The following is a 14,672-nucleotide window of genomic DNA, read 5'->3' as shown; positions in this document are numbered from 1 at the left end:
GGAACAGTATCAAATGCGTGTGATAGATTTTATATTTAGAAAATTAGGTTTTCCTTCCCTCCTCCGTCTATGAGTAACTCAAAGACCGACCAGTTTCCAGCTCGTAACGGCGTGGGTGCTGCGCGACGACCATGCCGTTTTCATTGACAGATTACCGCTAATTGTATTAAAGTTGTGTTGACATTAGTTACGTCACAGTTTTACCAATTATAGCATCTGCTATCAGATATAATTCGTAAGTATTGCTTTTACAGCTTGCCTCCTAGCAAGACACATTGTCATCTACGATGCATAACGTTTTCTGGTATTTTTATTATAGTCAATGTAGTTCGTCAGTCAGTGGCTGAAAGCCATGAACAACGGTGGCAACGTGACAACTGTGGCAACGTGAATGTGACGGACGAAACAATTTTTGCCGCAAGCGTGTTAACACTGTCTAATTAAAAGTATCCGGACAACCCTATGTAATGCCGGAATGACCACTAGACGCAATGAGAGACCGACTCGCCAGCGGATAAAGGAGGCACGGAGGATTGTGTTGTCAGTACAGAAGCAGTAACGGCACAATGGGTCGGTCGGTCAAGAGAGATCAGCGACTTCGAACGTGGAGTAGTTATGGGATGTAACCTGAGTAAAAAATCCGTCAGGGACATTTAAACCCTTGTAAACCTGCCAAGTCGACTGTTGCTGACGTGATCGTGAAATGGAAACGATAAGGAAAAACCACAGATAAATCGAGACCAGACATACCTCATCTACTGACGGATATGGACCGTAAGACTTTGCGGAGGGTGGTAGTAGAAAGACGCATAAAATAACAGTAAGGAATCACTCGTAAGTTTCAAACTGCTACTGGTGGTCTATCTAGGAAAATGACTGTGATCAAGGAGTTAAAAATAATGGGGTACAGAGATCGAACTATTCCTCTAAATCTACATCTTTCTGCAGTGAGTGCTAAGCGACGCTTGAGGTGATGTAAAGAGTGATGCCACTGTACAGTGGATGAGTGGAAACGAGAGATCTGGAGTGATGAATTACGCTATATCCTGTGACAGTCCGTTCGAAGGGTTTGGCGTTGAGGAATGTATGGAGAACGTTACTTGCCCTCATGTGTAAAGTCAACAGTGAAGTAAAAAGGAGATGGTGTTACAAGAATGAGGGTGTATTTGTAGTTAGTGTGTGGTCCTCCGATAGCGCTAATAAAACGCTAAATACGGAAGATTACGAAGGTAATTTCACAGCATTGTGTACTGCGTAAATTAGAAGAACAGTTCGTAGACAATAATTCGTTGTATGAGCTTAACGATACAACCTCTCAAACCCATCACAAAGCAGCGTCTATGATGCTATAGTTTATGGGCAAAAACATTCTTGAAATGGACTGGCCTGCCCAAAATCTCGATCTGAACACATCCTTAGGATGAGTTAGGACATCGAATTCGCTCCAGACTCCGGCGTGCTACATTACCACCCTCTCTGATTTAGGCTCTTGAGGAAGAATGGGCTGGCATTCCTCCATAGACATGCAGACTTCTCACTGGAAGTGGACCCAGCAGGTTTCAAGCCGCTGTTAGTGCGAAGGGTTGACATGCCCCATGCTGATGTCAACTAATAGGTGTTCTATTACTTTTCATCACATAATGTGCGTGGCTGGAGGCGGGCAGTGGGGACGATGACATCGAGAGGGCGACCGCACCTCAATAACAGCTGATGAGAAACATAGACGCTATTAAACAGACGACCCACCTCATATGTTCCTGTAACGTCAACTGGTGACACCACACTTTAATTTTTGCAAGGTTGTGCGATTATACGCCACACTTCTTCGAACAGAATGGAATAGACAAGTTATTTGTTAACAAATAGTACAAAGGAGTAACATAGTTAGCCTTTTCTGGTGCACTGTAAATACACTACTGGAAATGGAGTGCTTTGCTAGGATACGCCAGTGCGATTATTCGAATTTCGCAGCCAGTGCGATTATTCGAATTTCGCGGCGATGTACATCACATAAGGAATACCGACATCAGTATGAGATGTGCACGAAGCACGAATACACATTTTTGTTCGTTGTGGCATGAAGCAAACAGCATCGGAATGCCACATTGAGAATTTCCTGACCATGTCTGAAACATATGCTGTCTCTGTTGATGAAGATTTGCGGCTGGAGGCTTGTATGGAAGTAGATAGCTTCCCATCGCATCCTTGACGTGATCTATAGGTTAGATATTAGGGGACCGAGCAGAGCGCTGACGAATCTGTACATTCCTCAAGGTGTTTGCGGCGTGTATGGGGTCTTGCATTATCCCGTTGGAATATGCCATTTGGTACCTTGGTCATGAAGGTTATTACAACAGCGTTTATCATTCTTCCCACATACTGGCGAGCATTCAACTTCACTTCAACAATTACCGAAACAGTCCTGTTGTCATATCCAATAGCTCCTTATACCTTGATTCCAGACGTTGTAGAAGTATAAGTCTCGAGAATTGCTGCCTCCTGTGACAGTTCACAAGGTCGTCGACAGATACGTCGACGTCGAGTTGACTCTGAGAAACAGAAACCAGACTCATCGCTGAACATCATAGGCTGACGTTCAATACCCCGTTGACCCTGGCTCTACAATATGCAAGTCTCTGTCGTCTGTGGTACGGTGTCAGCAGTAAACGTCTCATAGCAACTCGAGATCTCAAACCATTTTCCATTTATCTGTTCCCTACAGTTTGAGATGGCACTTTGCCTGTATCTAATGTCGGGATTCCATCTATTGTCTTGTATCTATTCGTCAGATACACTCGGAAAAAAGCTACAATATTGTCGTCGAGTAGTCCTTCTAGATGAAACTGTGTCTACCCCTCTTGCCAGACTGCGGTGGGTCCATTTTGCCACCGCTCGCTCTGCAGTAATTGAACTACAGTTGCCGGCCGTAGTGGCCGATCGGTTCTAGGCGCTACAGTCTGGAACAGCGAGACCGCTACGGTCGCAGGTTCGAATCCTACCTCGAGCATGGATATGTGTGACGTCCTTAGGTTAGTTAGGTTCAATTAGTTCTAAGTTCTAGGCGACTGATGACCTCAGAAGTTAAGCCCCATAGTGCTCAGACACATTTGAAAAATTTGAACTACAGCCAGCTCATACCATTCCTTATCCGTAAGAATGAATTCTTTTTCTGCACTGAAAATATTGAAAGTAAGCTCCCATAAGGATGAAATGTTAATCAACGTATCCCGTAAATATGGAAATAGTGATGTATCATTTTCGTAGCGTTCTGTCACACTGTCCGTTTCCGTCACCATATTTTTCTCACTGGCCGCGCAGTATTAGCCGAGCAGTCTAAGGCGCAACAGTCATGGACTGTGCGGCTGGTCCCGGCGGAGGTTCGAGTCCTCCCTCGGGCATGGGTGTGTGTGTTTGCCCTTAGGATAATTTAGGTTAAGTAGTGTGTAAGCTTAGGGACTGATGACCTTAGCAGTTGAGTCCCATAACATTTCACACAATTTTCTCACTCTATTCGACTTCGAAGCATAATAAATCGCAACTTCCTTTGCTTTACAATTTGTCTTGCCACCTACGTTCTCCTAATTATCTCGATTTTCAATTCACTGAGTAACTTTTGGTTCCACATAGTACACATAGCTGATGTGCAGTAGATCTTCAGTTGTGTGCTTACTGCATTGCCAAAGGGCTAACGTTGCATAAAGAAGTAGTAAACCGCATGACGCAGCAAAACAAAAAAATATAGCGGAGCGACTGTGGAAGGTCGCGTGGCGGATTTTGGGCACGCGGAAACCGCCGGCGAAGACTGACCTCTGCGTTCTCAGAACGCTCGTATATCGAAAGCGGCCGCCGGACCACACGCTGCGACGCCCTGTCCTTCGACTTATTAACATATCACCAGATTCATAAGGTCGCTGCCGGGATGTCCGCCTTTGTGAAATAACGTCAGCACGCGGCTGGGTCCTCACTGATGGATACTGGCTGTTCAGAGTGCTGCCGCTTTCTCTGTATCCTTTTGAATGACTTGTGCGCGTCTTTCCACCACCGTCATGGGACGCGCAGTCTAAATTTAAGGCGGCCGGAGTAGCCTGTGCGAGTCACCAGTACAGCCGCACTCGGTCGAATTTGGAGCGCGCACGTGTCACTCAGGTGCACCTCTCATTGCTTTGTAAATAATTCACCCAGTGGGGACACCGGAACATTATCGACTGGAGTGGATTTGTATTTGGCAGGGGTAAATGTGAATAATGACAAACACATGTAGGTGGCAGACATTACTTTGTTATTGAACCATATACAGGGCTATTACAAATGATTGAAGCGATTTCATAAATTCACTGTAGCTCCATTCATTGACATATCCTCACGACACACTACAGATACGTAGAAAAACTCATAAAGTTTTGTTCGGCTGAAGCCGCCCTTCAGGTTTCTGCTTCCAGAGCGCTCGAGAGCGCAGTGAGACAAAATGGCGACAGGAGCCGAGAAAGCGTATGTCGTTCTTGAAATGCACTCACATCAGTCAGTCATAACAGTGCAACGACACTTCAGGACGAAGTTCAACAAAGACCCACAAACTGCTAACTCCATTCGGCGATGGCATGCGCAGTTTAAAGCTTCTGGATGTCTCTGTACGGGGAAATCAACGGGTCGGCCTGCAGTGAGCGAAGAAACGGTTGAACGCATGCGGGCAAGTTTCACGCGTAGCCCGCGGAAGTCGACGAATAAAGTAAGCAGGGAGCTAAACGTACCACAGCCGACGGTTTGGAAAATCTTACGGAAAAGGCTAAATCAGAAGCCTTACCGTTTACAATTGCTACAAGCCCTGACACCCGATGACAAAGTCAAACGCTTTGAATTTTCGGCGCGGTAGCAACAGCTCATGGAAGAGAATGCGTTCAGTGCGAAACTTGTTTTCAGTGATGAAGCGACATTTTTTCTTAATGGTGAAGTGAACAGACACAATGTGCGAATCTGGGCGGTAGAGAATCCTCACGCATTCGTGCAGCAAATTCGCAATTCACCAAAAGTTAACGTGTTTTGTGCAATCTCACGGTTTGAAGTTTACGGCCCCTTTTTCTTTTGCAAAAAAAACGTTACAGGACACTTGTATCTGGACATGCTGGAAAATTGGCTCATGCCACAACTGGAGACCGACAGCCCGACTTCATCTTTCAACAGGATGGTGCTCCACCGCACTTCCATCATGATGTTCGGCATTTCTTAAACAGAAGATTGGAAAACCGATGGATCGGTCGTGGTGGAGATCATGATCAGCAATTCATGTCATGGCCTCCACGCTCTCCCGACTTAACCCCATACGATTTCTTTCTGTGGGGTTATGTGAAAAATTCAGTGTTTAAACCTCCTCTACCAAGAAACGTGCCAGAACTGCGAGCTCGCATCAACGATGCTTTCGAACTCATTCATGGGGACATGCTGCGCCGAGTGTGGGAGGAACTTGATTATCGGCACATATCGAACATTTGTGAATGCCTAAAAAAACTTTTTGAGTTTTTGTATGTGTGTGCAAAGCATTGTGAAAATATCTCAAATAATAAAGTTATTGTAGAGCTGTGAAATCGCTTCAATCATTTGTAATAACCCTGTACATTAAGGTTTCTCCCCGATACATTCGTAAATGAACATATCAGGAATAATTATATATAAGCCTTTGCGTGAGCTGTTCCCTCTATTTATATCTTAGCTTGTGAGAGGAACGTGGAGTTCTCAAGACGATTCGTAATTTCTGTTCTCAAAACTGGTTCCAACAATTTTTTTAAGTTGGCTTTCTCGAGCAACTAAGCATCCTTATTGGAGCGACTGCTAAATTAGATTTTTCTGCGTTTCTAGTGTAATCTCCCTAAGACAGGGACCTTTCACGCTGTCCTCCTTGGAGCACTCTTGATTCCCCCCTGCTGTTAGGCTTCATATGGATCCCACAAATCTGAGATGCAACGGCTATTAACAGTGCTTTTGAGAGTGCTTTCGTTAGCTGTCCCAGATGAGAGCAATGTGAACGGAGTTCCGTATCTCCATTAAGAGTGTGTCGAGTACCACTTGTCAACAATGGAAAACCCTTTAATTACGCGACCACCAAAACAGTTTTCTGCTTTATACATTAATCCTCTAGGGAAATAGGTGTAATGAGCTACATTCAGTTCCACTGGCATTATTAATTATGCTCGCAGACAAACTGAGACGTCTGGCTATGGTTGTAGGTGTTTCTTTTACATCAGCTTAAATGACTATTGGGGACTTAGTTGTTAGTTTCGCTTGGTAAAAGCAACAAATGAATTCAAAAATACATAAACATAGAGGACGTATCCTATCATTTCGAGGTATTTTACGGTTTCAACTTATATAGAGCACTCTATTATATACCTGGTATGATCTTCGTGAATACCGAAACGAGCAACGACTTTCTACAGAGTTCTACAGTTGCGAAACACAACATGCAGAAATGGTTAATATGCCACATAAAACTTGATAAATGCAGAGAAATGAGAAAAGAACCTAAATGACGAAGGATATTAACACAATTACAAAAATAAAAACTAAAATAATTTGTTCGTATCGGAAATGTTTCCTGAAATATAACTGAGTCCTTTTACTGAAGAGCCAAGAGAATAGGGTCGCAATGACCCACCCTCTGTTGAACTATACTATTTCCAAGAAAATGCGAGTTCAAACCTGGAATCACATCATCAACCAGATATCAAAATGAGAGAATGTTGACACAATTCAGAAACATAATAATATTTATAATAAGGTAAGTTGTGTCGCATTTTAGGCGGAAAAATCCGTCAGTGTTACATTCAGCCATCTGTTTGGGAAGTTTTTGTATCGTTGTGCTCATTAGAAGCCTTCCTTGGCAGAACGTAGTGAAGAGTCTGACGTGTAGCTGTTTACTGCAGGTGTTTATAGAGCACGCGCGCGTTCATATGTATATATGTATGTGTGTGTGTGTGTGTGTGTGTGTGTGTGTGTGTGTGTGTGTGTGTGTAGTGTTATATTTTTGTTACTGATACAGGCGAGAGAAAAGGGAGAGGGCGAATCCACGAGTTAGCACATTACGTGCTCCTCTCGAATAGTCCTGAGGGTGCCACCGAATGGAACAATGTACACAAAAGACTGTGAACATTAACCCTTAAGTCCAAATCGGACTTTGTAAGTACAACGAGCAGCTACAATGCTGTGGTTGTATACGGAAACTTCCAGCACCGAGTGGAATTCCTGCAGTGAAATGAAATCCGCCGGCCTCTTTTTCTTTCAATGCGGATGTTCGTCCGGCCAGCGCGATAGGTGTCGTATCAGAGGCGGTCGGACGGGGAAACGGCCGACGGCAGTATATCGATTGTAGTAGGCCACGTGCGGCGCCACTCTCATGAATGGAGCGTGCGTGGCACGTGGCGTCGCTCCGTCCCCCTCCCCCTCCCCCGCAGACGCACGAGCACGCACACGGGAAAGCGGCCGTGCCTCCATTCCGTAGCAGGCGCCGCCGGGCCTAAATATAGCGCGTGCAGCACACGCCCACTCGCCGCGCGCCACCAGCGCGTGAAGGCGGCTCCTAGCGGCCGGTTATTTTGAAAGCTCCGCGGAAATACCGTTCCGCAAATCTCTTAGCCGGCCACCGGCCGCTGGCCGCCACTGGCCGAGAAGCCAGCTCCCCCGCCCGGATCTCGGCTACCGGTCCACCCAGCTCGTCGGAAAGTAATTTCGACGTAATTCCCATTACACAGCGACGGACTCGCAACCGGTAATCGGTGCTCTTCTCTGGATACCGCTTCATCGTTTCACTCTCTTTCCGAGCAACGTAGATTGTAACTTGCCTCCGAGGTTGCATCCTAGAGCAGTAGACCTCTATAGGGTGATTCCCTGTTCCAATTCTGTCTTCGAGAAAGTTTTCTTCGCCAGTAATTAGCTGCTAGGTAGAAGAATTTCTGGGATACGAATTAAGTTACCAGATTGTAATTCAATGTCCTATGTTGAATCTCAGACTCCTTCGTAGATTCTTGTAGAACTAGGGCACGTGAACCGTCCGTGGAATGAAAGGTGTACAGGAGTATAAACTCCCGTCAATGTCATTGGATACGAAGTACATACTCCGACTGCACAAGGATGGGAAGTCGTCCACGGCTTTACTTCAGGAATCACGTGGGCATTGGTCTGAGGTGAAGTCCAGTTGTCGCCGTTGAAGCGGAGTAATAGCGTACGTGTGTACAAGGCGTATCATCTTTTCACTTCCGTAATCTCCGTTAAAAGCATAAACACAGTACTATACGCTCTAAAAAACGAACATCAAGTTCATCCACAAGACACATACTAGGTGATAGGGTATAAGTGCAGATATTTTTATTGGTGACAGAGGACGGTATACTGAACAACAATTACATCAGTATTTACTTCGTTTGCAGACATAATTACAGCTTTTAGAAGTAGAATGTTTTTAAATTCGGTAATACCTCCTAGTATAGGTGGCAAGAGCAATCCATTAATGCTTATCTTTCCCTGGGCAGTAGGCCAACTGCTGAAGTCCTGAAGTCTATACTGATATGCGTAGCGTATTTATTGGTGCAGATACGAGTGTGCAGAAAACATCAGGTAGTGAATTACGTGACGTGTTTGTAGGAATACTATTAGACGCAGAGAAAACACACTGAAGTGGCTGCACATTAAAGTACCAATGATCACAATATATGCACTTATACCCGATGTCATACACTATATTCGGCATACAAGAGAACCCTACTTTAGGATACCTGCACAGCTCAGGAACACTCATAAAATTAGGCCACAACACACGGATGCAGATAACAACTAACTCGAACAAGGTTTGCTCTTATTTAAGCGTCGTTTAGTTTTTCCGATTCTCATTCAACATTTGTTAGGGCTTTCGTTTGCACTCTTCTAACACGTCATCTACTTTGTGAGACCGAGTCCACGTAGTAGCTATACTAATGAGTCAAAGCATTATGACCACTGCCCACCGCGAGACAGAACGCTGCCTGGTGGAGTTTCGGACACAAGACGCTGTAAGGAAAATATATAAATTGAGCAGAGACGAATGTGGGATCTTTCTAACCGCGATACGGGCCGCAAATTGGGAAATCCAGAGGTTCAGGCGACGTTTAAAAAAGACAACTTACTAATGCCCGGTGCCTCGGAACGAGCATTTCGGAAACGGCGATACTGGTCGGCTTTTGGTGTGCTACTGTCGTAAGCATGTATGAAAAGTAGTTGAAAAGACAGTGAAACTACTAGTAGTGACAAGTTGTTGGATTTCCTTGCCTCGTCATAGAACGGGAATGTCAGATGATTGTCCGCTCTCTGAAACAGTGTAGGCGGCGATCTGCGGCAAAGCCGACGACACCGTACAACGATAACGCAGACAGAAATGTTTCGGAGAACGCCATTCAGCGTACATTATTAAACATGGGGCTCCACGCCAGACGACCCATATGTGGTTCCGTGTCGAACCAGCGACATCGTCAATTACGACTGCAGTGGGCACGATACCATCGAGACTTGACCGTGCATCAATGGAAAGGCATTGCCTGATCGGATAAATAACGTTTCTTCTTATACCACATCGATTGTAGTGTGCGGGTAACTCCAACTGGCAGCCGAATTACTGCTCGAAACACGCACTGTGCCATGGACGTTGGTCAGTTGGGGGAGTACTATGCTACGGGGAACATTCATCTGGGCTACCATCGGATATGTGGCAGTAATTGAAGACACCATGACAGCTGTGGACTACGTGAACATTACTGCCGACGACCTGCATCACTTCACGTTGATGTCTTCCCAACGGTGACGGCATTTTCCAGCAGAATAGCTTCCTATGTCACAAGGCCAGAATATTGGTACAGTGGTTTGATAACTGTGATTGTGAACCCACTTTGATGTCTTAGCCATCAAAATCACCTGACAGGAACTCGATGGAACTCATCTAGGACGCTATCAGGCGCTAGCTCTGCGCTCACAAACCGCAACCGCTAGTCTGTAATATGCAACGGAGAATTATAGTTGTGGATCAACGCGCTATTAAGCAAGTAATGGTCGTAATTCCTTAGCTCATCAGTGTATCTTGTATAGTGGAATTCATTCTTATGTCAGTATAACTAAATAAATGAAGGCAATGTACACCGAAATCTTGAGATGGAGCACTAGCTCTGCCACATAAGTATAGGGAGAGAGTCAGTTTTTATCTTGTGAAAGATTTGATAATGGTAATTGCCTGAAGTTGGTTAGGAAAAAAACGAAAAAACTGAATCAGGATGAACAGACGGGAAATTCCCCATTAGAGCAGTCCCTGTGTTGTTGTTCATGTGACGGTGAATTAGAATTTAGAGAAGATTAATAAGAGAAAATAATTGTAATTCAGAGGAATGGAGTGACAAATCGGCGAAGCTATATCAGCATGTCTCAAATGGGATACGAACTTTGCTCCCAGAGAACATGAGACCAAATCTTGACCGCTGCAGCAAGGTGTAGTGCATTTGTCTTTTTCTGAAACAAGGTGAAACTTGTTTTTTATTTTATTTCCTTTCCTTATTTATTTAATCCATTGCTTACAATCTCACAGTAGGTAGTTGGGCTCGCAGAGGCCACGTGGCTGCTCTTTAAACTTTTATTAAAATGATTAAAATACATAAAAATACATTGGTAAAAACAAGGTAGTGATCTAACCCATGAGGAGGTGGTGTGTCTGATCTTGACATATATAAGAATGATGGTGCTGTGGGCTTCTGGCAACATTTTCTTGGTGAGAGATTTGGATGCAGATGGAACAGGATAGGAAGCGATATAAGGAAGCATATGGAATGAGACTTGAGAAGAATCAAGAGATCGAATATAGGTAATTGACGGTAGTTATGTGCAAGGGGATTGTCTGGAGCCTTCATTTGCGACAGAAACAGTTGGATTGTTTGTAGCTGACAGGATGGGTAGATCTCAGGAACGAATTCATGATCTTTGAGGTAACTCGATCGAAAATACCCTGGGGGAGGACAGAGAGTGTGTGAAAATTTAAGGAAGATGAAACGTGATGATTGTTTCAAAAATGGTTCAAATAGCTCTGATCACTATAGGACTTAACTTCTGAGGTCATCAGTCCCCTAGAACTTAGAACTACTTAAACCTAACTAACCTAAGGAACTGCCGGTTGAACTGTGAGACAGATAGGTGGAAATGGAAACTGCATGTGTTTTTTCCTGTATTTGTTGCCTTGATTTTTGCACCTCTGGTCTCATGAATATCGCTGCGTCGGCTTCTATTGTCCAGAAACCAAAACGTATTAGACTGGAGTTAGCATATCAATGCCATCGTTAACGTACGGAGAGGCTAAATGTGGAGTCGTTGCACGGGTTTCGCTTTATCCTGCTCTAAACTGATGACCTCAAACGAGTTACGCGCTACGTCGACGACCGCAGTCTGGCAGCCTGCAATGTTCAGCACAGAAACGGATTGATTCCAAGCGCAATGATTTGGGATGCCATTATAAACAACATTTGGTCTCAGATCCTCTATTGTGGTCACTGTAGGCAGCACTTGGTAACTTAGGAATATTATCATCCGCGATACTATATCTTCTGCGGGTAACTCAAAAATCTGAATGACACACTGACGAGGAATGGGAAGACTTATTCGAAGAACTAGGACTATAACAGCTTTTCTGACCCTCATATTCGCCTGACATGTAAACCACTGAATATGTCTGGGGTCTGGGATGTAGAGTGTTGAAACCTTTTTCGCCTATGCTTTGTGGACTCCGAAACTAAACTGCAGAGAGAGAGAGAGAGAGAGGTCCCTTCTAACATATCTAGGCCCTAGATTATTCCAGGCCATGACGTCTGCTAGCTCTAATTGTTACCTGTACGTTAGGGTTTCACACTACACAATGATTCCTCATTATCTCGCCCACCACAAATAACTTTTTATACAGAAACAAAAATATGCCTCAAGCAAATATTATTCAGTTAAAAGGGGACCTTAACCAATATAATTGACTTTCTTATATCTTTGTTCGTTTCAAAGATACGAACCGCGGTACGTCTTTTTTTAATAGTGCTTTACATTTTTAACTTGGTAATCCAGTTCCTCTCCTCAAGATCTGGTAAACCTAAATCACAGAGTACCACTCGCGTAAACACGACGTCATTAAAAATGTAACTCGAAATTGACTCTGAGTCTCCTGTGCCAGCACACACTGCAGGCACCAGGGATAACGTGAGGCGTACACTTGCTGGTGTTGTCGTAAAGAACTGGAAATACAAGGAAGATTACTTTCTCCATAGATGAGCAGCATATCTACCTTCTCTTCGCTGGTGTACATTGTACCACAAACCTTCAATTGAAGACGACTGCCTGATTGACCTGTGTGCATTTTCCTTGTTTTTCTGTTTGTTGACTCTTAACTCCATCGAATGGAGAAGGTACGTCATTCCGTGTAAGTGAAATGCGTGCTAGCACAGGTGAGTGAAAGTCAGTTTTGTTTTACGTTTCTAATAACATCATGTTTATGTGAACGGTACACTGTGATGCGTTTTTGAACTGGTCTTAGGAAGAGGTGACGGGTTACCGAATAAAAACAGTGGGTTGTTACTTAAAACAGAAGTACTATTGTTAATAAATTCGTAACAAACGAAGATAAAAGAAAGGCAGTCTGATGATTAAAGTCTCGCTGGTAGTTAAACAATATTTGTTTGCTTTTTTTCATTTTGCCTCTTGACAAAAAGTTGCTTGGGGTGGTCAAGCTAAAGGGAACACCCTTGACTGAATTCTCAGGGTCAGAGATCATTCAGAGTTCTGTAACCCTAACAATGAGTGTACTCTCAAGTAACTAGCCTTTAGTTTAAATTTAATTCAATCATACATGTCCTTTGCGTTCTCAATTACGCAAACGTCTGGGTGTTATTATTTATAGACTGTTATTAAATTAAGTTTAATACCGAATCGAAAAATGAGTACCGCATTTTTCCTAAATGCCAGTGAGACCCCATTCTGTTACTCATCTGCAAGAAATGTTTTAGTAGCTGAGTGAGACGCATAGTAATGAGATGATAATTATTAGTAATATATATATTTGTGATATGAAAAGCCGCTCTACCCGCTTCCCGACTGCAACTCGAAAATGTTCTGAGGCGCATATCATACACTTACTTTGAACAGAATGAACTGTCACCGTATTTCGCTTTTGAACTCTAGGTGATGGCTTCAAGACAAGCGAGACACCCGGAAGCGATTTCCGAGAGTGTGCGTACGTTGGTGCGACATTCAGCAAGTGAGTTTCGGTTTGAATGAGCGAAGCGAGCAGCTGGAGTGAGTAGGCGTGGCCCGGCAGTATTTTGAGGCCAGAGTGACTCACCGGAACTGGTGTAGGTGAGGAGCTGCAGCGCGCCCGGCGCGACCTCCGCCGCCGCCTGCCGCCCCCGCCGCGTACGACGGTTCTCCTCGACGGTACGCAGGTACACGCCGTACATGTGTTCGTACTCCTCCCGGCTCACGTTCATCTGCCAACACACAGCGCAACCATCACTTCCGTCCTAAGGGGCCAGAATAGTTCGCCAACGGTGTGATTGAAGAAAAAAAGTTTGAGGTATTTCAGTATCAAAAGGTAAACCTATTGATGATGCTGACTGCGATGTTCATTCCAAACTCATTTCACTCCCATCTAACCACACACACACGCACGCACACACACACACACACACACACACACACACACACACACACACACACACACACACTCACTTGGTCCGCCAGAGTACTGTGAACGAGATGAAATGTTTCTCAACTAAAAGAGGATTAGATGATTAGAATGACTAAAGCTGTTCGGACTGAAACTGTTCTACCCTACCCATTTGAGGAGGAGAGGGGCTGCACGAAAAACCTTTAAAATTCGCACTATCCAGCGACGTGATGAAGTTAATGATACCTCTTGAAATGTCGAGGCCACTTTTTTCCCGATATTTGTCCTATTCCGCACTTAAGCTATGCCTCTTACAAGCTTCTTATTTGACACGTCATTAAATCCCTATCTTTCTTCCGTTCTTAAAATGCGCAGCGTGTTAATCTACTTGTCACCTAAAATACAGAACTTGTTCTCGATTACATATAAGGGAAGCCTCTTGTCAGCAAATAAAACACAATAAAGGGAAATGATTCATACTTAAAGAAATACGCAACCAATACCACAAATTTCGGGACAGGACCAAATATGTGTTCACTTGCGGGGCACCAAATTTCCTAGTGCACGGTATTAGTTAGAATAGATATGTCAAATAACTACTATCACTCTAAAAGAAGACGCCATAATTGTGATCTTACACAGAGTGGCGGTAACAGGTCTGTCCTAATCTGTCATTTCACGATATTGCTGGAGGAGCATGTAGTTAATACAACGCTACCTGACCGTAAACATCTGTTTTCGAAACCTCTTCATCAAGTAGCTTATTATTTTCCGGTAAGAGGCAAAGTGGAGCTCATTCTACTCCATCCATCGAGGAAAGAAAAATCTTTGCCATCGCCGGGGATCAAATCCGGATTCTTCGTTTGACTTGCTGACCACCCAAGTACGTGAACGATAAACACTGCCTAACGTCGAATTTTAACATTCGCATGAAACAAAATATCAGTCTTGAGATAGAACCTAGAGTTCTCTGTCCTCA

General features: G+C 44.1%; 1 protein-coding gene across 1 annotated transcript in view; it reads right to left on the bottom strand.

Annotated features, from left to right (window-relative positions):
- The window catches only part of LOC126184194 (transforming growth factor beta-1 proprotein), a 52,037-nt gene that overhangs the window by 13,665 nt on the left and 23,700 nt on the right, over positions 1 to 14,672 (bottom strand). Inside the window, exon 2 of the mRNA XM_049926562.1 lies at positions 13,370 to 13,514. Coding sequence (XP_049782519.1) covers positions 13,370 to 13,514 — 145 coding nt within the window. The remainder of the gene's footprint in view (positions 1 to 13,369; positions 13,515 to 14,672) is intronic.

This window comes from Schistocerca cancellata, chromosome 4 (assembly GCF_023864275.1).
Source record: "Schistocerca cancellata isolate TAMUIC-IGC-003103 chromosome 4, iqSchCanc2.1, whole genome shotgun sequence".
NCBI classification, from domain to species: domain Eukaryota; kingdom Metazoa; phylum Arthropoda; class Insecta; order Orthoptera; family Acrididae; genus Schistocerca; species Schistocerca cancellata.
This window is presented reverse-complemented; position numbering and strand designations above follow the sequence as displayed.